Below are 24,479 nucleotides of genomic sequence, written 5' to 3'. Positions count from 1 at the left end.
AAAAATATTTATCCTAAGTGTGCATGACATTGTTCTTTAATCTTTGATTTCCTTTTTGTTTTTGAGGAAATTGGCTTCACTGCATTAAATTGGTTTCATGTTTCATTAATAGGTGTCTGAAACTTAAAAGGAGATAGGAAATTCTTATTTCAGGAGAAGTATGTAATATTTACATTAATAACTAATGATATTTTATATATATTTCTGAAATATGATTTCTCAATCCTTTAAGAGTGTGTGTGCATGTATATGTGTGTGTAGCTCTATATATCTATACATAACCATATATAGATATATATGGTGTATCTATTATATATACATATATATATATATATATAAAACAAAGATCTGTCATGTAAAGGAACAAGATCCAAATGATAAATGTTAACTGTACTGTATACTTAAAAAGTACCAATAAACTCAATGAGAAACAAAAGAGTATACACACACACACACACACACACACACAAACTCTCCATTTCAATTTATGAACACATCAAGAATGGTTATTGAGTGCTATGGAAATGAAATTAATACTAATATGTATAGTAGAATGGCTACAAATTATTGATATTTATAGAAACAAATTAAGATAACATGAAGCCTTGAAAAATTTAGATCATTTTTATAATAGACAAAAACACGCAGTGATATCAATTAAGAAAAATACTAGAACAGATGATAAAATTTATATGTATGTGTCAATAGTTATTGCCAGACGAAAAAGTGAAGGAAAGGAGATAAAAAACAAGCAAGAAGAGAACAGAGAATAGGAAAGAAGGGAAGAAAAAGATCATACTGGAGCAGAACTTGGGTAAAATAAGAAAAGATCTGAAAATGAAAAGAGTATGACTAGTATTTCTGGATGAGAAGAAAAGCTCTGACCGCTTTTTTTAGTGAAACAGCAATGTCAGGTAGTTTTCGAGACATTAAAGCAAGACACACATTTAGGAAGTCTGTACTTTAACAAAACACTTTATTCTTTCAAATGGACCAGGAAAGTCCACCCTAATTACAGTTGCTATGAAAACTGGGCAACAGAGACACCAATTATGACGTAACTGTGAGGATCTAATTTCCATTAAGTATTAAACATGTATCATCCTCAGATGTCACCATGGGGGCCAGGGGTGAACTTGTTTATGAATGAGAGAGGATAGGAATGTGAAGAGGTAATTCAGGCAAATTACTCTGAAACTAGAAAAGATAGAGAAGTAATAGGGCAGGGACAGAAAAGTAAGAAGTTAAATTACCATTACTGTAAATGACACAATACTCTACATAGAAGACTCCAAAAAATCCACCAAAACACTTCTAGATTTAATAATCAAATTCAGTAGTGTAGCTGAATACAAAACAACAATCAAAAATCAGTAGCATTCCTATACACAAATATCAAATTTAATGAGAAAGAAATGAGGGAATCAATACCTTTCAAAATAGCATCAAAAACAAAAACAAAAACAAAAAAACCCTTAGGAATCAGTCTACGCAAGAAAGTAAAAGATCTTTAACATTGAAAACTACAGTACTCAAAGACGATTGAAGAGGATAATAGGAAAGAGAAAAATATTCTCCGTTACTGGGTAAAAGAACCTGTTATACTGAAAATGACCATTCTTCCAAAAACGTTATACAGTTTTAATGCAATCTCAGTGAGAATATCAATAAAATACTTCACAGAATTAGACAAAACAATCCTAAAATTCATGTAGAACAAGAACAGATTTCGATAGCAAAAGCAATTCTGGGCAACAAAGACAAGGCAGATGGAATCACAATCCTTAATTTGAAATTATATTACAAAGCTACAGTGATAAAAACAGCATGGTACTGGGGAGGGGAAGACCTGAGAATCAATGGAACAGATCAGAAGATGCCAAATTAACTCAAACACACTCAGACACCTTATCTTTGACAAAGGCATTAAACACCTTCAGTGGAAGAAAGATAACTTCCTTAATAAATGGTGCTGGAAAAACTGGCTTTCCACATGCCGGAGATTAAACCTAGATCCATATCTCTCACTGTGCATTAAACTAAAATTGAGATGGATCAAAGATCTAAACATTAAAACAGAAACACTACATCTGATGAAATATAGAGTAGACTGAACTTTGAAGACATAGATGGGGGCAAAGACTTTATGAACAAAACCCAAATTTTACAGGAAATATTACAAAGAATCGAAAACTGGGATTTCATCTTATTAAAAAACTTTTGCACAGCAAAAGAAATAGAGTAAGAAGACAACCCATACAGTGGGAACAATTTTTGTCAGCTTTTCCTCCAAGGACTAATATCTAAAATACAAAAAGAACTAAAAAAAAAAAATCAGACCCCCCAAATTTACAGACCCAATACAAAAATGGGCATCTAAAATGAATAGACTCTTCTCAGATAAAGAAGTATAAACAGTAAATAAATATAGAAAAAGTGTTCAACATCACTGGTCTCTCATTCCAGAGATGCAAATTAAAACATTGAGCTTCTATCTCACTTCAGAAAGAATGGCTGTTATCAAGAAATAAACCAATAACAAGTGTTGGCTAGGCTATGGATAAAGAAAACTTTTCCATTATTGATAGAAGTGTAGACTGGTGCAACCATTGTGGAAATCAGTGCAGAGATTCCTCAAAAAAACAAAACTAGAGGTTTCATTTGACCCACCTATTCTCCTGCTTGGTATCTTCCCCAGAAGTTTAAAAGCATCACACCACAGTGATATATGCACACCTGTGTTTATAGCAGCACAGTTTGTAATAGCTAAATATTAGAAACAGCCCAAATGCCCATGAATGGATGAACAGATAAAGATGATTTGGTTTTTGTTTATTTGTTGTTTTTACAATGGAATAATACCCTGCAATAAGGGAGGATAAATGAGATATTTCTAGGTAAACGAATGCATTTTGAGACCTTACTCTTACATGAAATAAATTGGACACACATGAGTAAATATCTTATTGTTTCTCTGGTGTAAGAAAACAAAAGGGTAAATAAGGGCCAAAATTTATAAGAGAGCCTTGGAAATAGGAAGAAAATATTCAAATGGGAAGGAGAACAAGGGAGAAGAGTGGGGGGAAAGGAAGAGAAAAGAAAAAAAAGAGAATAAAAGAGGAAAAATAGAAACAAAATTTTTATAAATAAGGAGGGGAAGAGAAATTGAAGGAATGGGAGGGGATTGGGCTCCAAATATATCATGTACAGGTGCAAATTCCCTATAATGAATGTGATCATTATACATATCTAAAATAAACATATAAAAATTAAAAAACAATTTAAAAATTTTTAAATGCATATAAAAAAACTGGTGCAGGCTAAAATATCTGAACGCACTGGTAGAAGTAAAAAGAATCAGTCAAGGCTGTTAATAAGAAACCCACCAGCTAAACAAGGGAACACATAATCTTGGAATAATGGAGATGGGACAGTTTTCCAAGAAATGCAAGTCTAAGGTAAGAAGAACTAGCTGGTAACTAAAATAGATTAGCAAGAAAAAAGTCAGCAAACTACCTACTATGGTCCAAATCCAGTCCTCACTTTATTTTTGAAAATTCAGTATTTTTGGAATGCAGCCACATCAACTCTTAAATGTATTTTCTATAACTGCTTTTACACAACCGCAGAGCTGAAGAATTGTGACAGAGATCATGTGGCCCCAAAAGCCAAAAATAACTATCTGACCTACACAGGAAAAGTCTGCCAACCCCTTGTCAAGGTAATGCTTACATTCACATATCAGTCTTAGCCCAAGTGCTAAGGTCACCAAACATATACCCAGCACAGGCTACACGGTTAGACTGTTTGAATTACTTACTTGAGTATAAAGTCCTAATGTCCTTTTACTAGAATTGTGAATCTGAATAGGTCACTGGAACTTGCAGTATCTCAGCCTATCCATCTCAGGGCTGGGAATAATATAGTAGTTACTACAGATGGATGACAAAGGATGCAGTGAACGTGCAGAGTCCTTAGGACACTGTCCGACAGATGGTAAACACTGTCCATGTGTTGGCTGCTCCTGCAGTTAGCAGGTGCACCATGGTTGCTCACTGAATGATAAATGCCGACTAAATGAATAAATTTGAAAGAGAATTCTGACCAAGATCACAATGTATTTAAAGCATAGAGTGATAGTTAAAAAATTTGTGAACAAAATACATTTAAAAAGAATTACTACTTAATTGTGATAAAGGAACATGAGCAGAAGTGACACAAAAATTACATCATTCTTCCTCAACTCAAGTGGATTGATCCTGGGAAGTAACACAGCACTTCTAAAAAATTTAAATACTTTTATTATCATACCCAAAATGATTAAAGATCTAATTCACAGAAATGGACCATCATCTTGATGAGACGATGAGTTGGTGTGAATAACAGAATGTATCCTACCTCCTATTTAAGAATAAATCTTAGGTTCTACGCTATTAATGTATTAAAATCTTTCTTGTAGTCCCCTGAACTTCTCTGGGAGTCTAAGGCAGATCTTGTCCGCCTGTCTTATTTACAGCAAGCACAGACTTCACATAGCTGCTTTGCTCAATGGACATGAACCAAGTATGCAAAGTACTCATCAGATTTCTGTCTCAGTGCTCACTTAAATGTGCTCAATGTGTAAGTTCTGTGAAACACTAAACACAGAAAGAGACACAATCATGTCCATTTGGCACTCAATAAAACCTTGGTAAGCCTAATTACTACAGAATTCTTAGGTGTAACACTAAGGTGATCATTACTGCAACAGATGTCTCCCAGATCATCCTACTTGAAATTCTGTTATCCTGAAGCCCCATGTTGTCCCACCTGCTGAGTATGTTCCCTGAATCCATTTAAATGACTGAAGTTCTGGTAATACCCTACCCATCCACATAGTCACAGCTAGCAGGTTACTAAAAGCCACACTCACAATCAATACTTACGTAACACTGAAGCATTATTTGAAGGTGTCACTGTTGCACCTCATAGATTCTGTCATTAAATGTGACAAAGACTTTACTGGTCATTGCTTGAACATGGTCAAATATGTACCACTTCCTCTCTTATCAGCTTTAACAAATATTTCAACCTTTACTTTCCCCCATCCCCTCCATTGTTCCCAACATCAGCAGCAAACTCAAACCAGAGAAAGGAGTGCAGACCAGACTGTAATCAAACATTTGCGCGCCCAGTGAAGTGGTGAAGAGTGTGCTAAACCCTCTACCTCCACCCCCCACCGCAGACTGATGACATAAAACCAAAGATCTTGCTTACATTTCACAGGTGTCAATCGTAATTGCTTTTATCTATAAGGTATGCCTGCTTAGTCAAGTATTTAATGACTTCATACAACAGAAATTAATCAGAGCAGGTGGTCCATACCCTGAGATGATCTTAAGGATGATTACCAAAGAATTGAAAAGAAAAAAATCAAGATAAGAAAAATAATTTCCTGTTAGAGGGAAAAAAAGTATCACATTGTAAATAAGCACCTGATGTTAACAAAACCTCATCATTTTTCATTCTAATCAACACGATCACTACCCTGCTGTGAATCTCATGGAAAAAGAAGAGAATAGTTGTGATCTCACGCTAAAAAAGAGGACATGTTTTAAGATGCCAAACTCTCAAAAACCTGAAATACAGTTGATCTATATAAACTTATTCCAGATTAATGTACGTCTGGTTAGGTCTATTTATTTTCTGAGCTTTAAATTTATGTAGCTCACAAACATCTACCACTAACTGTAAGAAACTTGGTACCATGGTAACACCAACTGAAAACAACAGACCTCCAAGAAGAAATAAACAGAGTGCTTCAAACACAGTACTCCTATGATTTTCACATATAACATTTTTTTCTCAGTGATAAAAGACATTTAGTAGAATGGAAAATCTGATTGGAAAATGCTTAAGAAATATGAAAGTAACATCCATTACGAAATTCAAATAACCTCTGCTATTTACAAGAAAATGTAGATACTACACTGCTCTTCATCCTTCTGTCTACTTGTATACTTAAGTATTTTATAACCTACAAGTTAAATATAATCTACAAAATGCTGGAACATGGTGGGATATATTCTAAGACTTCTCACACCAAGAAAATCATCAAAATTTCATGATATACAAAATGGAAAATACATTTAAAACTTCTAAAATTTTAATCACCCTTGAACCCTTTCCTTAAGCATTTAAACCAAATTTAAGAACCAATGCCAGCTAAATATTTCAAGAGTAAACTAAAAAATAAACCCTCAAAGTACAATAGTCTTTCACCTGAAAGGAATCTCAGAAAAGACCTACTAGAAATCATACACAGAGGATAAAAATAAATGTTCAACTTTATAAGACATACGCTATAACAGATTTTGAATTTTCCTGTTTAACTAAATTTTTAGTTTAACAGCCCTGTTTCCATCCCTACATTTTTGTTCTTCAAAAAATCTTAGTATTCATGAAAGAAAAGTTACAAAACATGCTCGACATATGGACTAATGGGGACAGGGACAGCGCCTGGGGCCTTTACTGACTGGCTGATATCCCAAGCTACAGTACCGTTTCCCCTCCCAACTCTCAGTGCTCTTCCTAAGCTTTCTTTCTCACAAATTAAAATCATCAAGTAACCTTTTCAGAGTTTTTTCATGGCCTTTACTTAAAGGAAAGGAACACAAGAGGGAACACATCGAATAAAAAACCACAGTTTCTGTTATGAGATTCAAAACACCTGGTCCACCTTTCTCTAGAATATATTGTAACATACCTGCTTCTTACAATGGTTAATGACTTCAGAAAGACAAGAATTACCCCAGTAGTAAACATCAAAGGACTGAACATTTTAAAAACCTAAAAGAACTTATTTCAGTTAGGATAATTAACTAATCATATCAGAATACCTGCCACTTTAGATAGTTTTAGTCCTCTCTAGTTACAGACTGAGCAAGTTTCATTTTTATGCAAATCAAATGATTAATATTATCAGGCATGAGACTTTTTTCAAATCTAAGTCACTGAAAAAAGAATCAAATGGGGAGCTTTAGTCAACTCAATTTTGCATCATTTAGCCTACCTATAAATAAGACCTTTATTCCCCAAATAGAGTTCCTTAAGATGTAGTTTTTCAATATGCAAGCTTTCCAAAAGTTTGTATCAATGATCATTTTTTCTATTTCTAGTATTTGCAATAAGTCACTCATCGGTTCTTTTAACAATAATAAAATCTATTATAATAAGGAAGCTAAAAAGAAAAGGGTGGGCCTAATCAGTTCATTGATATTTGTTGGCAATATGACTTATATATTAAATTGGTTAATTTACTGTTATTTAATTACTAAGTACTTATGTACCACAGACTGGACTAGGTACTAGAAAAAAAGTGAGAAAAAGTGTCAAAAAGAGAAAGAAAAGAAAAAGACTTTAGGGCCTACCTCATGCAATAATAATTATTTAATTATTAGTACATACTAAGAAAGAAAAGTTGACTACTAAATAATTTTCAAACCCTGAGCACAATGTTAGTACAATTATAATATTAAATTGTGAGTGGGCTAACTTAGAGCCCATGTAGAAAATCAAGGTTTTTCTTTGTAACCATTTTGGACAAGAATAAATACATATCACTTGCAAGAATTTCTTCCTTCTAGTATAACTACGTGTCTACAGATGTGAGCTTAGTAACACATTAGGAAATGCATTTCATGGTACATAATATTAATGTGGAGAATATTAAAAAATTCTGCAATGATAAAACATGAAGAATGTCACCAGAAATATACATCAATATAACCAAGAATCAAGTTCTGCCCAGCTATTTTACTGAAAAACAATGGTAACTACATGAAGTATTTCTTTGGGAGGAAAAAAAAACCCTCAAGATTTCATGGAAAAAGAAACAGTAGTGGTTAAAAACAGCAAGTGATGTTTAATGCTATTTTCCAGCATAGAACTAATCCTTTAAGAGTCAAATATAATATGAATAGTTAACAGTGTTTGTTTCTCACATGAAACCTAGAAGTATTAATTTTGTTAAACTACTTCTTTTGTAACTATGACTTTCAACATCAGTAGTGATATTAATGTATTGTCAACATGCCTTATTTTTAATTTTGCAAACGTGATCATCCTACAGATCTTACTAACAGATACTGGGACAAATAAGGAATGTGAAGACCTTTCTGCCATTACTGATGCTAAAAATATTTACACTTGAACAACGCCTTGTTGATTATTCAAGATAAATACCCACATGCTAGTTGTGAAATATATGACTCTGTCCTTGAAGGTCCATACTGTGAAAATCACATACATGAACAGGCTGATAGAGAAGCAGTATGAAATTCCTCTGATAACTCAATAACTGAGTTGCCTTATTATGAACTCCACTGCTCGGTGCTTTTTGTAGGTTCTGGGGCACATTAAGGCCGTGCTATTTAGTCTCAGAATAAAAAGCAAAGAAGTATGAACACTAAGATCACCTTTTTTCCAAAGATGATGATAACACTTGTCCAGAGGCTGGTTAAGAATCACAAGGCAGTACTTCAAATTTCCTATTGGAAAAGAAAAGGTAAAATAAATAAATTGAGTCTTTTATCCTCATTTAAATCTACAATTTTACTCTACCAGTCCATATTTTCAATACATACAGACCTATATTTCAATCACACTTTCTTACACCTTCAGTTTAAAACATGTCAAACATTAACAAGACCTATTTCATTGAATAGATCTGTCACATTCCTATGCTTCTGAGGAATTTATTATATAAAAATATTATGAACAGGGCAGTTATACATGTCTATAAACCCAGCACTCTGGGAGGCTGAGGCAGGAGGACAATACATTCATGTCCAGCTTGGGAAATTTAATGACTTAGCAATAGCCTGACCCAAAATTTAAAAAATAAAAATAGAAGGGGCTGAGTTCAATCTCTGTACCACAAAAGAGTCATCATAAAAATAATTGGGTCTATTTCTTTTCCCACCACCTTTATACACCTACTAACCTTCTATATGGCTGGTTCAATATCATCCTAACATTATTTATCAAGTGCTGTGGGACTGATTATGTGTATTTTCACATTCTTATTAATTGATAGGATCACTATCTCCCCCTCCACCCCTACCCTATCTATGTAAAACTTATACATTTTCACAAAATCCTACTGGAAAGAATAAAGGGGCATTCCAGACAAAGAAAACTGCTCACTGGAACTGCTATCCTTAGTCATGTGGTTTAATACAATGACAATTTAAGAAGACTAATGACATAAATCTAGGACTTCAACACTAAAATCTCCTATTTTAGACACAGTATTTAAGATGAAAAAGGAATTTAAGTTAAGGCACTCAGGAATGATGCAGGAATGACTAGTAAATATGCTTTATGGATACCTTGTAAGCATCCACATAGAGATAATAGTTAAAAGTAAGAGTACACTGGCTGCTGAGATTTCACAAAAGGCGGGGGTAGAGAGAGAAAAGAACAGAATGAAGGCAGAAACACCATCTTGCTCACCATTACAGAGCAGAATGTCAATACAGAAGGAAAAGTAAGAAAGGTAAAAGAATTAATATAGAATTTCTAAGAATGTGCTGTCTAAAACACATAATGCTATGGGGAAAAAATAAGAACCAAGACATATCACATAAAGGTACAAGATCCCAGTAATAAATGTAACTGTATTTTTTGCTTTAAATGTACCAATAAACTTAACCAGGGGAAAAAAACATGTAATTCTAATGAGAAGTCAAGGAGACTAAACAATGAGAAAAGGCCACCTCTAAGGTGGGTGGGAGGAATTTCTAAGTAAAATCTGCAAATTCAGAGAGAAACTCAAGATAGTAGAAAGCAAAGTTTCTGGAGTCACTAAACAATCAGCATATAAAAAGGAAGCACAAACACCTCTTCTTAAAATATAAAAAATATAGACATATTATATGTAAGCACACGGAAGTAAGAGAAAAAGGGAAATTAATCTATTTATTCTTTCAACAAAACTCTCCTGGCCAGACACTGCCCCCAGCAGGAAACAGACACAATCCCCACATGAGGCGTAATCACTACTGAAAACTAGAGGGGCTCAGATTCAGGTACATGAAGACATGCCATGGAGGCAACCAAAGCTGATTTATTTATAATAAAGTAAAGACAAAGAGGAGAGAGTATGCAATTAGACTGGAATGTGAAAAACTCCTTTTCAATAAACATATAAGAGGAGCTCACAACGTATCATTTTCAAAAAGGAAAAAATGGAAACAAATTCTTTGTAAACAGGGAAGGGGGGAGTAAAAGGGAGGGCAGGAGAATGGGGAAAAAATAATCAAGATACATCATGCATAGGTACAAGACCCCAATGATGAATGTAACTGTACTGTTCACTTTAAAAGTACCAATAAACTTAATAAAAACATTCAGCAGGGCTAACAGGTATATGGCATTGGCTCTGGCTGTTAGGTTTAGGACTTTCCCGCACCAATTCTGGGAACAGAAGATTGTGTGTAAACAAGCAGGGTGGTTTGATAGCTAACAAAACTGGCACAATTGGCAAAAGGTAAGAGAAACTAGGGATTTGTTTGGGTAGCTTTAGATGCACAGTTCGAACACAGACTAGCAATTGCCTTATGATAGTCTGTTCTTAGAAAAAAAATCCCAAGGTTTTTTTTTTTCTTGCTTTTTCCTGTTCTCTGTTTTTGTTTTACTGAGCACATCATTATTCATTAAAAAAAAACAACAACTGGGAATTTAGCTCAGTGATTCCAGTGCCTGCCTCACAAGTGCAAGGGCCTGAATTTGATCCCTGCTACCAAAACAAAAACAAAAACAAAAAGGCAAAAAAAAACATATTCTAAGATCCTTTCAGAAAAATACGGTCATAGGACTAAGGACTGCCAAACTAACACAGAATAGCTATACATTACTTCTAGGGAGTATGCTTAAAGAGACAGCTTTTACTTCTGCTTCAGTCCTCCTTTTCAGCAATGGAGGAGCCAACATTGAAGACTTCACTGAATGAACATTTAGCAGCCACCTTGGATCATAGGAACAGGATACAATAGCCAGGGTCACCTCCTAAATTCTCTACTTGGGCACTTCTCTGCCTACCTCCAGACTATTTTTAAACTGGGGGGGAAAATTGAATTTTCCAGCTCTTTCCTAACCCTACCCTTAATTCTGAGAAGTTCTGGAAGCAATCGGCACATCAGTTCAAAAGCCAGGACTGGAGAGTCCTTGACACTATTTTAGGAGCATTTGTAGAATGTCAAAGCCTGTATGTCCCAAAAAGAGATGAATACATAAAGAAAGTGTAGTATTTATATAATGGAGTACTACTCTGCCATAAAAATGATAAACTTGAGTCATCTGAAGGAAAATGAATGCACTTCGAGACCACAATGTTAAATGAAATAAATCAGACTCACATGCTTAAATATTGCATACTTTCTCATATATGAGAAACTCAAAGTATAAATAAATAGAAAATAAAAGATAGATAATAAGACATGGGGAGATGATAGATCTTTTGAAAAAGGTAAGGGGACCAAGAGATGGAGGGAAGAAGAAGGAAATGGAGGGGAAGAGGATGAAAAATAATTAAGATGTGTTATGTGCATGTACCAACTCTCCACAAGGAATGTAGTCATTTTGTATGGCAAATACGTACTTTTAGAAGGCTTAGAGAAAGGGGCCGGGAATTTAGCTCAGTGGTTGCACCACCTGCCTCACAAAAACAAGGTCCTGAGTTGGATCCCCGGTACCAAAATAATAATAATTTTTTAAAATCTGAAAAAATAAAATCAAGAAACTATTGGTTTCTTGCTCTCCTTTTCTTTTCTTTCCACATTGAGTTTATTGGTACATTTTAGGTATATAGTACAGTTACATTCATCATTGGGATCTTGTACATTTACATGACAGGTCTTGGTTCTCATTTTTCCCCCTTATCCCTGCACTCCCTTCACCCCCTCCTCTCTTCACTATTTACAAATACTTTATTTCCATTTTTTCATTTTTCTCATGTTCTTTTTTCTTTTCCCGTATTACCTTTCCCCTACCCTTCCCACTTCTCCAACACATTTAGCCCTTTTCTTCCTATTTCAAATTGTCAATTATATCATTAGGATCTTATGTATAATTATAGTTTTTCAAGCCAGAGAAACTATTTGGTATTTATACATGTGTGACTTATTTATTTCACTTAGGAATATATCCTATGTTTCCATTTGCCTACAAACAACTCTAATTTCTCATTCTTTGTCGCTGAGTAGTATTCCATTTTATACAAAAACCACATCTTCTTTATCCAGTCTCCAACTGATGGGCAAATGGGCTGTTTCCAAGTTTTAGCTTTACAAACTGTGCCACTATAAACATAGGTGCATATATATATCACTGTGATATTATTTTTTTAATTCTTTTGGAAAGATACCCAGCAGAGAGATAGCTGGGTCAAATGGAACCTCTAATCCTAGTTGTTTGAGATATCTCCATGTTGATTTCCACAGTGGATGCACCAGTCTGCACTCTCACCAACAATGGAGAAGGGTTCCTTTCTCCCCACAACGCTGCCAACATTTGGTATTGGTTGATTTCTTGATAGCAGCCATTCTTAGTGGGGTGAGGTGGAATCTAAGTGTTATTTTCATCTGCACCTCTCAAATGACCAGTGATGTGGAACATTTTTTCATATATTTACTTGATGCTTTTACTTCTTTGTCTGAGAAATGTCTGTTCATTTCAGATGCCCATTTTTAATCAGATCTTTATATTTGGGGGGGCTAATTGTTTTGAGTTCTTTATATATTCTAGATAACAGTCATTTTCTGAGGAGCAGCTGGTAAAAATTTTTTCCCACATTGGAGGTTGTCTTTTAGTTCTGTTGATGGTTTTTTTGCAGTGCAGAAGCTTTTTAATAAGATGAGATCCCCGTTGTTGATTCTTGGTACTAGTTCCCATGTTACTGAGGATTTGTTCATCAAGTCTTTTCCTATGCCAATGTCTTCAAGAGTTCTGCCTAACTTATGTTCCAGCAAATTTAGTGTCTCTTTTTTAATATTTAGATCTTTAATCCACCTGGATTTTGGTTTAGTGCATGGTGAAAGATAATGGTTCAGTTTTAATCTTTGGCAGGTTGAGATCCAGTTTTACCAACACCATTTATTAAAAGAGGCTATCTTTCCTCCACTGAGGATGGTCAGCTCCTTTGTCAAAGATGATGTAGCTGAGTACCTCTGGAGTTGTTTCTGTATCTTCCAATCTATTCCACTGATCTTCAGGTCTGTTTCTTTGCCAGTACCATGCTGTTTTTATCACAGTGGCTTTGTAGTATAGTTTCAAATTGGGAATTGTTGTACCTTCTGCCATGTCTCTGTTGCCTAGGATGCTATTCTAGGTCTCTTCTGGTTCCAAATGAATTTTTGGATTATTTTTTCTAGTTCTGTGAAATATAGTGTTGGAATTTCAATTGGCATTGCATTGAATCTGTATAGTAGTTTTGGTAGTGTGGCCATTTTCACTCTGTTGATTCTTCCTACCCAGGAGAATGGGATAGCTTTCCATTTTCTTATATCCTCCTCAATCTTCTTTTTAAGAGTGCTGTAGTTTTAGTGTAGAGGTTTTTTGCTTCTTTAGATTGATTCCTTTCTTTTCTTAAAACTGATTATCAAATTTTCTATGGAACACTGTAAGATGTTAAAATTTGTGGTGTAGCCCTTATCCCAGACCTATCCACAGTATCTCTGGGCATGAGAAGAACAAATCTGTATTTCACAGATTACTCTGACAAGGTGGTCCATGAACATCTTTTTGTTTTTCTTTTTTAAGCTCCACAGGACTTACAAAGATGCAGAACTCCATAGGACATCCTAAGGCTTTCCAGGCTTAATAAGGGACATCTCACTATGGTGCCAGGCAGCATAACTATTTGAATCAATTCATTTTATTCTTTCAGATACTACATGTCAGTTTTGAATTAGGTACTCGAAAAACAAAAACACACTTTTACTTCATTTAAGTAAATGTAAGTTCAAGTTTCCACATTCATACTTTAAGATAAGAAGCCACATTTGGTCCTTTTCTTTTTGAGTTGTATACTAGTAATGGAGGCATTCAACAATAAGGCATGTCCATTTAAATGAATGAAGGAAACATTTCTGTTACTGATTTTTTGATATATCAACTTGGTATTTTTGTGGCTGAAAGAGAAATCTGATAGGGGGAAAACATTATCCACATTACTGCTCTCCTAAGGCAATATATTCATTAAGGCAATGGCCATGAAAGCACTTCATTTTTTAAAAGAATCAAGCTGTATAAAATTTTATGATTTACTAATAACATCAATAAATAAACTTTTTAATAAATGTTTGAATAAATGGAAAAATAATGAATAAATTATTTGTAATTCTTTCTAAATTGCCATTTTAAAAACTGATATATGAGGCTTTAAAAAATTAAAGACCAATATTCTAAATAATCACACATTAAAATAAAACAAAATATATAATAGAAAAGTATGATTCAAAAATACTAGTAAATTATCAAGGGATTCTATATATGCTCTATTGTTTAAAAATTGGTAGAGGACATCAATATTACTCAAAAATACATGCAAGTCATTACATAAATATAGTAGTTATTTTATCAAAGGACCAAAAACCATTATTATGAACTTTCTACCCTTAAAAAGTATTTCAATTAAACAATGAAAACTCTAGGGCATGAAGTTTCATATTCCTATTACATGAATTTCTATATTTAAGCATAGAATAGTTTTTTAACTGTGCACAGGGAAATCAAGACTGTCAAGTCAATTTGTTCTGTGAGGGAACAAACTGTTCACGAACAAATTAGAAGTATTAAAGAGCTCTGAATAAATGCTGCATAGCACAGTCTATTAAAATAATTGTGTTACCACTGGACTAAGAAGGATAGGTAAGTCACATGTAAGAAATCACTTCAAAGAAAGTAAACCAAACGTGGAAAAAGTAGGTGCTTATGGCTTACCCTAGTTGTATCAACTTCATGCTGAAGTATGTGCTTTTCCAATCCCAGAGTCTTGGTTGGGAAAATAAATCATCTGTCTCTCCACCCTATATCACCTTCAGTTACTGCCCAATCTCTCTCTGTTTCAGTCTTTGCAGTGGGTTCTGATAAAAATGTATTTATCTCAATAATCCTGGGAAATAAATGCTTCTTGGGGCCACCAGCGGCTCCTTCTTTGCAGTACAAAATATAATGGCTAATTCTCTGTTTTCACCTTCCTTGCTCAACACATCTCAGTATCATGACAGAGAAAATCACTCCATAAATGCTTTCTTCTTGAATCATGTTCTCTCTCTCCCCAACTTCTTGGAAAGCACTCTATTAGTTCTCTTCCTCTCTCTTGCTTTTCAGCCTAACTATTTCACCCTTATCTACACAGGAAGCACTGAATAAGCCTAATTCACTGCATGTTGCCTTGGTTCTGGGTCCTTTATGTAGGAGTGCTCTAGTTATCAAAATGCTTGGGCATTTTCTCCAACTACATCCACTCCCTAAGTCATCCCCTCCAGTCTCATAGCTTCAAATACCATTCACAAAAGTGGCTTCAATATTCATGTCTCTAATCTGGAACCCTTCTCTTAAACTCCAGAACTCTGTCTAACTGCTTGTTCCACAACTTTGCCTGAGTACCTAACACATATCTCAAACTTCACATGTCCAAATCAAACTCCCAACTATGTTCTCCTTTGAACAGCTCCACAGTGCTTCTCATCCCATGACCACGTCTACCATGAATGGCCTACTCCATGGAACATTTGTCTTCTTTAAACTTGGCTCTCTTTTTATCTGGCCTCCCTCGGTACACATTTGCCTCCTTTATATTCTTGATGTGTAACAACAGAGTCAAATAAAGTCATTTCCCAGTTCGAAAACCTCTACTTTCTTTCAAAGTAAAATTCAAATTCCTATCAGTGGAAAGCTAATATATATGCTAACTTATCGTCTCTCCTTACCTTCAAGTCCTGTAAACCTCCTTCCTATACCTTCTTTCCTTGCTACACTGGCCTCCTTTCTGCTGCTCAAACTACTAAATAGTTTAACCATTTATACTTTACTGTAGACAGCCATTCATCAGTGAGTATCCTAGTCTGTCTTTCACACTAATCCCTTAGATGTCCCTAAAACATAAAAGACTGAAGAGCGTCCTTGATCAATACATATAATATAGTAATACTGCATGCTTCTACACACTCTGAATCTGATTTATTGCTAATAAATTTATCATCAGTTTATCCATTCACTCTTTTTTCTAATGCCTATCTCCCTGCACTAGAACACAACTCATGGATCCATTACCTCCTGCAGTGCCATACACAGAAACCACTCAATTACCTGTTCAGTATCTTTTCCAACACTGACTTTATGTCTATTTATAATGAATCAGTTCTGGCTACTTTCTCTACTTAATAACTTCCCTCTATTTGTCTATCCTTTTTATATTATGGATTGTATCTACCCCCCCCACCATCACCAAAGCATCATGCGCTCATAGGTGAGGCTTTTGGGTGGTGGCTGGATCATGAGTGTGTGATGCTGGATTAGGGGGTGTGATACTGAGATTAAAGGTGTGTGATAACTAAATTGATTTAGCATAGTTGTGGGTGTGGATAATGGAGCCCCACGTTGAATGTGGGTGACACCAATTAATACACTTGTAGCCTGAATGGACTATAGAGGGACAGAAAGAAGTACACTTGCTGCATTCCTGACTGCCCTGCCATGGACTGTTTCTCCCCTGCAGTGCCTCTCTGCCACATCATCCTGCCTTAGAGCCAGAGAAGTATGAACTGAAACCTCTACTGTGAACCAGAAATAACCCTTTTCTCCTTTAACATGTGGGTGTTGGGTATTTTGTCTCAGCAATAAGAAAAGACATCTCATGTAGAGGTACAAGATCCCAACAATGAATGTAACTGTACTGTATCCCTAAAATGTACCAATAAACTCAATTAAAGCTGAAAAAAAAAAGACATCTTGATTCCTTGCTCAATATAATTCCTTGCAAACATTTTATCCTAAAATCCTATGGTCATTTCTAGACCTTGAGCCCTAAAGTACTTATCTTACTACATACAATGTTCTGGAAAGGATACTAAAAAACACAGCAACAACAAGCTAAACACTGTTTTTACCACTATAGCTCAAGAAATATCTAATGAAACTGGAGATGGTCCACAGAAGGGCAACAACCTCACTAAAAAGCTTGAAGTTGTTTTACTTGAGAGTAGGTTAAGTCTTTCCAAGCTAAATGAATGTTTGTCTTTAGCACCTATTTAGGGACGAAAGAAATCCATGTAATGTGCTGTTAGTCCTATAAACCTAAGCAAGTGCCTAGTTATTATCATTCAACTTTCAGATTTAAACTATAAACAGATTCTGAATGGCTTAAATCAATTTCTACCTGAGAACATTACCTCCCACAATGCAACTGTAATGCGACTTTCCAAATTTAGTAAAAGACAAAAGATTTATATAATCTGAAGAGAAAGCAGAGTAAGGGACTGTCCAAATTTAGTAATACTGATATTATAAAATCTGTGCCATTATAAACAAAATGCCCTATTAAATTTTCACAAGAATCCACATATGCTAGAAATGTATGTTAATTGATAAAGGAACACTTTTTTTTTTAAACAACCAGTTAGTGCCTTTGGTATAGGAAGCAAGGCAAGGAGGAAGGGGAGTTTAAATGCTGAATCTTTCCTGACATAAAAGTAGAATGCTAGTCCAAGAAGTATTTTTTCACTCTTGCAAAGGTTAGCCATTTTCTTGTCCTCAGTGAACACATTCTCACTATTACCCATGTGAATAAAGCCAAATTCTTTGTTTTAGTACAATGACACTTTGGAGTTGCTGACAGAATTCAAAGCCACTCCATCAACTGTCCCTTGCCCTGCTGACCTGGGCCACAATACACTGCTTTCCCTGTCAATCAAGAAAATCAATCACTGCCTTGCAAACTGTGGATGTAATACCACAAGCCTAAGGGTTCGTCGTACAGTACTAAAAAAATTATAACCCAAAGGCTGCAGTTTTGATGTGTTGACAGCTGGGCCCACAATAATCTTCACACTTGAAAAGTCAGTTCAAAACATGCCCTGCAGGCAGAATCTATATAAGTTTGAAACGTGCTTCTAAAACAAAGAGTTAACCTAACTTTTACCTTTAGGCTACTCTTATAACCTCAGCCTATTTCTAACCACATCAGAAAGCACAGATCCCCACATAATGGCAACAGAAGGAAGGACAAACGGATTCAGCAAGGCACTAAACACTCCTTCCCAATGCACTTCCCAGCTGCTACTTGTGTTAGGTGTGGTGAAACCCATTTTACAGGTAGGTAGATTTTCAAGCTTCATGAGCCTCACATATAGCACCATCAAGAAAAAAGAGATCTACAATTATAATTTTTCACACCAGAGAAACTATTCAGTCTTTACACATGTGACTTATTTCACTTAAGAGTGTGTCCTCAATATGCATACATTTTCCTATGAAAGACTCTAATTTCTCATTCCTGGTACATAACTGACAGCATGAAATAGGAAGAAAAGGGCTAAAGGTATAGGGGAAATGGGAAGGGTAGGGGAAAGGAAATGAGGGAAAAGAAAAAAATATGAGAAAATAGAAATAAAGTTTTTGTAAATAGGGAAGGGAGGATGGGGTGAAGGGAGGGCAGGGCAGGGACAAGAGGAAAAAATGAGAACCAAGACCTGTCATATAAAGGTACAAGATCCCAATGATGAATGTAACTGTAGTGTATACCTAAAATGTACCAATAAACTCAATAAGGAAGAAAAAAAAACAGAGACCTTTTCATTTTTAAATATTCCTTAAATAGTCTGACCCAATATTTATAACCAAAGTAAATCCAAATTAAACTAAACTGGATATATTTAAGCAAGAGACTGATGTTCTTGAAGACAATGGCTTAAGAAAATAATTATTTCAAGTTACAGTGTAAACCAAGTTATCTTCAACTGCTTTGTTCAACAGACACTGATTACTTAATACATATATAAATTTAGAAATAAGTAAAATAAAAGGTATTTTGCTGATGCAAAGAAAGAAAATTTTTCCAGGCACTGCTCCTCAGAAATGTTAGATAGCAATGCTTTAATACCACACTGCGAATATAACAGCAGATTGTTAAAATATATTATTGGAGTTTTAGAGTAAAAATTACAACCAGATTTGTCAAAATTATTACAAAAAACTATAACATAACTTATGCTAATTAGAGTGTATCTAAAATTTTAGAAACATGGGAAAGTGACTTACGGCCACCAATGCTTTGCATTTTACACAAAGATAGGACTCACTCTACTCTAGACAACAAGATGTCAGGGTTTTCTCCATCAAAATGTGTTGTACAGAACTCAGAAAACACCTGCTGTTCAAAGCACAGGGTAAGATTCTTGTAAAAGTACTAGAGTTAATCATTTACTCATGAACCAATTCCCTTTGCTATTTATATTTTTGTAATTCTTTCACATAGAACATTTCTACCAAGAGTTACCAGCAGTGAACACAAAAAGATGGGGCTTGTTAAAATGATAACTTGAGGCAATGAGAATGAAATGATTAACTTCCTCTGTACTTGCCTTTGTAGCACCTAAGTGTCTATATTGGAATGTGGAACTGCAAAGATCAAGATCAAGACAGCATCTGGTTTCTGGTGAAGACCTTACCCACATGTTCTCACATGACATAAGGCAAAATGGTGACATGGGAAAATCGTCGTGTCCTCAAATAGCAGAAGAGGGAAAGTTCACACTTGGAAACCCTTTTAAGGATGGCATGAAGCCATCCACAAGAACACAAACATCTCCCAGAGGCCCCAGCTCTCAACCCAACGCTACCATGCTGGGGATCAGGTTTACATGACACAGATTTTTCACACCTACATACACACCTAGGTGTATGTACTTAAATAGTTATGAAACTAAAAGTTAGTAAAAAAGTATAGAAGCTTATTGTGTAAAGACTGAGTGAAAAGACCATATACAAGTTCACAGAACATGTTAAAGTAAATGCAAAGGAATTGTAGTTATCCCGTGTGTGTTGTCAGACCATAATGCAATTAAACTAGGGATCAATAGCACCAGAAACTGCAATAACTTCACAAACACATGGAAACTGAACAACACTCTCCTGAACAAGCAATGGGTCACAGAGGAAATTAAAGAAGAAATTAGACAGTTTTTATAAATAAAGGATAATGCCAATATAACATATAGGAATCTATGGGACACGGTGAAAACAGTTCTATGAGGAAAATTCATAGCAATGAATGTCCACACTAGGAAAATACAGCAAGCTCAAATAAAAAAACCTAATGCTGCATCTCAAGCTCCTAGAAAAAGAAGAGCAAGACAAATCCAAAGCTCATACAAGGGAGTAAATTATAAAAATCAGAGCAAAAATCAATACAATGGAGACTAAGAGAGCAATACAAAAAAAAAAATTCAACAAATCAAAGAGTTGTTTTTCCAAAGAACAAACTCAATAAACCCTTAGCCAACCTTATCAAAAAAAGGAAAGAAAAGGCTCAAATCCATGCAATTATGAACAAAAAAGGTGAAGTCACAACAGTTTCAGCAGAAATCCAGAGGATAATCAATACCTAACTTTGAGAACCTGTACTCTATTAAAATGGAAAACACAGAAGAAATGGGACAGATTTCTAGATACATTATGAATAACCAAAGTTGAACAAAGAAGATTTAAAAAATTCTAAACACTCCAATTACAATTAGTGAAATTGATTAAAAATCTACCAATAAAGAAAAGCCCAGGTCATGTTGGCTTCACTGCTGAATTCTACAAAACATTTAGAGAAAAACTATGGCCACTACTCTTTAAACTTTTCAGTGAAATTTAAAGGGAAGAAATATGTCCACATTCATTCCTGGAAGCAAGTGTTACTTTGATTTCAAAACAGAAAAAGACCCAACCAAGAAAGAGAATTACAGGCCAATCTCCCTAATGAACACAGATGCAAAATTCCTCGGTAAGATACTGGCAAACAGAATACAGAGGGTCAACATGAAGATCATACACCCTGACCAAATCAGATTTATTCCAGGGATCCAAGAATGGTTCAACATGTGTAAATCAATAAATGTAATACACTATATTAATAGATTCAAGGACAAAATCTGTATGATCATCTCGATACAGAAAAAGAATTCAACAAAATTGAACACCCATTCATGATAAAAACTCTGCACAAAATTGGAATAGCTGGTCTTTAGCTCAACTCGATAAAGGCTATCTATGAAAACCAACAACCAACATCATACTAAATGGCCAAAAACTGAAAACCTTCACGCTAAAACCAGGAACAAGACAAGGATGTCCACTATCACCACTCCTGTTCAATATAGTTCTGGAAACATTAGCCACAGTAAGACAAGAGAAAGAAATAAAAGGAATAAGATAGGAAAGAAAGAAGTTAAACTGTCATTATTTTCTGGTGATATGATACTCTACAATGAAGACCCAAAAAACTCTTCCAAAAGACTTCCAAGACTTAATGGACAGATTCAGTACAGTAGCTGGATACGAGGTTGACACTCAAAAATCAACAGCCTTCTTGTGCACAGAAAAAAACTTACTGAGAGGGAAATTAGGGAAATAATTCCTTTCCCAATAGCATCCAAAAGAATGAAATATCTAGGGAATCAATCTAATGAAGGAATCAAAATACCTCTACACTGAAAAATATAGCACTTTGAAAAAAAGAAGTCAAAGAGGATACAAGAAAATGGAAAGACATCCTTTTCTCTTGGGTAGGAAAAACCAACATAGTGAAAATGGCCATACTTCCAAAATTGCTATAAAAAATTATGCAATCCCAAATGAAATTCCAACAGTATATTTCACAGAACAAGAGAAAACAATACAAAAATTCATTTGGAACCAGAAGGGACCTAGATCAGCAAAAGTCATTCCAGGCAACAGAGACATGACAGGGCATATCAGAATCCCCATCTTGAAACTATACTAAAAAGCCGCTGTGATAAAAACAGCATGGCACTGGCAAAGAAAACAACTCAAGGACCAGTGGAATAGATTAGAAAATGCAGAAACAATTCCAGACACAATCAGTCACCTCATCTTTGACAAAGGAGCCAACCATCCTCACTGGAGGAAAGATAGCCTCTTTAATAAATGGTGTTGGAAAAACTGGATTCCAACCTGCCATATTTTAAAACCTAGACCCCTATATTTCACCATGCACTAAATTAAAATTCAAGTGGATTAAATATCTAAATATTAAAACAGAAACACTAAACTTTCTGGAAGATAAGTTATGTAGAACTCTTGAAGACACTGGCATAGGAAAAGACTTTATGAACAAATCCTCAGTAGCATGGAAACTAGCACAAAGAATCATCAACTGGGATCTCATCATTTTCAAAAGCTTCTAAACTGCAAGAGAAACCACCAAAAGAACTAACAGGCAAACTACAATGTGAGAAAAAAATTTTGCCAGCTGTTCCTCAAAGGTCTACTATCTAGGATATATAAAGAATTAAAAAAAAGTCAGACTCCCCAAATATAATGACCCAGACAAATAAGTAAAAGCAGCAAATAAGAAAAAAATGTTTAATATCACTAGTCATTGCAGAGATGCAGATGAAAACAATGCTGAGATTCCACCTCACCCCACAAAGAATGGCTGCTATCAGAAAATTAACCAATAACAAATGCTGGTGGAGTTGTAGGGAGAAAGGAACACTTCTCCTTTGTTGGTGGGAGTGTAGACTGGTGCAACCACTGTGGAAATTGATACAGATAACTATAAAACTAAGATTTGATGTTTCATTTGACCCAGCTATCCCTCTGCTGGGTATCTTTCCAAAGGAATTACAATAATCATACCATAGCAATATATGTGGCACCTTTCAGTGTCAGGGTTTGTAATAGCTAAAACTTGGAAACAGATCAACTGCCCATCAACTGAAGACTGGATAAAAGATGATGTTTTTTTTTTCTCCCATAAAATGGCATACTACTCAGCCATAAAGAATGAGAGACTAGAGACATTAATAGCTAATTCGATGCACAATGAGGGCATACTCTTGAAATAGGACACACATATGTAAATACCAAATAATTTCTCTGCTTCGAAAACTAAAAGTGTAACTAAGGTTCAAATTGTATAATTCCTAATGTGATCTAGGAAGAAAAGGGCTAAAGGATTAGCAAATTGGGAGAGGGAGGGAAAAGGAAAGAAGGGAAAAGAAAAAAATATAAGAAAAGGAAAAAATGGAAACAAAGTCTTTGTAAATAGGGAAGGGTGAATGGAGGGCAGGGATATGAGATAAAAATAAGGACCAAGATACATCATGTAAAGGGACAAGATACCAATGATGAATGTAACTGTACTGTGTACCTAAAAAGCACCAATAAAATTAATGAAAAAAAAAAAACTGAGTGAAGAAGTATTTCCAAGGCAAATGAGCAAAGCAAGAAATTGTATCTGAAAACATTAGCATTATTAGTAGAAACATAACTGGTAAGACAAGGGGATGTGCTTGTTTCTGAATACCCAGACCAAACAACCTGCATGACACACAACAGAAGATCAAAAATATTGATCAAAAAATAAATCAATGACTGAAGAGCTTATCCTCATTTGACAGGTCCTATGTAAGATTCTAGGTTTCCAGCCTTACCTGCCTGGAGGCTGCTCACAGTACTGTGAGTACATTGGGCACTTGTATAATTTTCAAGATTTTTCCTCTATTCTAGGTACTTTTTGGCACAATACACTGATTAAAAATAAGGGCTTTGCAATCAGACAAATGTAGTTCAAATCCCAGATCTGTTACTTATTAGTTACTTGAATTTGAGATATTTGAAAATGTGTTTAACATCTCTGAGGCTGAAAAAGTATGATTATAAGACATTCAATGAGCTAACACATTCAACATCTTCACGATGCCTGAGCACAAAATAAATTTTCAAAAACTGTACTTTTCTGCCCCTAGCAATAGTCTTTCAATATCTTTCAAAGCCTAGGAAAAAAAATATTTTAGTACCCTTTCCTCCATGAATAATAATCTTAAATCCTTGTATTTTTAAAATTATGAACTTAATCTTCATTGGTACATTTTACATATATAATAGTTACATTCATCATTGGTATCTTGTATATTTACATGATGTATCTTAGTTATTTTTTCCCCATTCCTTGCCTCCCCCCACATTCCCTATTTACAAAGACTTTGTTTCCATTTTTTTCCTTTTCTTTTGACATTTCTTCCTATTACAAAATACCAATTATACATTTGGATCTTTATTTACACTGTTGTTCACACTAGAGAAATTATATGGTATTTATACTTGTGTCCTATTAATTTCACTTAAGAGTATGCCCTCAATGTGCATCTAGCTATAAATGTCTCTAGTTTCTCATTCTTTATGGCTGAGCAGTACTATTTTAC

General features: G+C 34.9%; 1 protein-coding gene across 10 annotated transcripts in view; it reads right to left on the bottom strand.

The window, feature by feature from the left end:
* Tpk1 (thiamin pyrophosphokinase 1) overlaps positions 1-24,479 on the bottom strand; it is a 360,539-nt gene that overhangs the window by 281,074 nt on the left and 54,986 nt on the right. For all 10 annotated transcript variants that reach the window (XM_010638565.3, XM_010638576.3, XM_019209683.2 and 7 more), the window contains exon 2: positions 8,457-8,528. In XM_010638565.3, the coding sequence (XP_010636867.1) occupies positions 8,457-8,528 (72 nt within the window). The remainder of the gene's footprint in view (positions 1-8,456; positions 8,529-24,479) is intronic.

This window comes from Fukomys damarensis, unplaced genomic scaffold, assembly GCF_012274545.1.
Source record: "Fukomys damarensis isolate Sample0158 unplaced genomic scaffold, DMR_v1.0_HiC HiC_scaffold_16, whole genome shotgun sequence".
NCBI lineage: Eukaryota > Metazoa > Chordata > Mammalia > Rodentia > Bathyergidae > Fukomys > Fukomys damarensis.
This window is presented reverse-complemented; position numbering and strand designations above follow the sequence as displayed.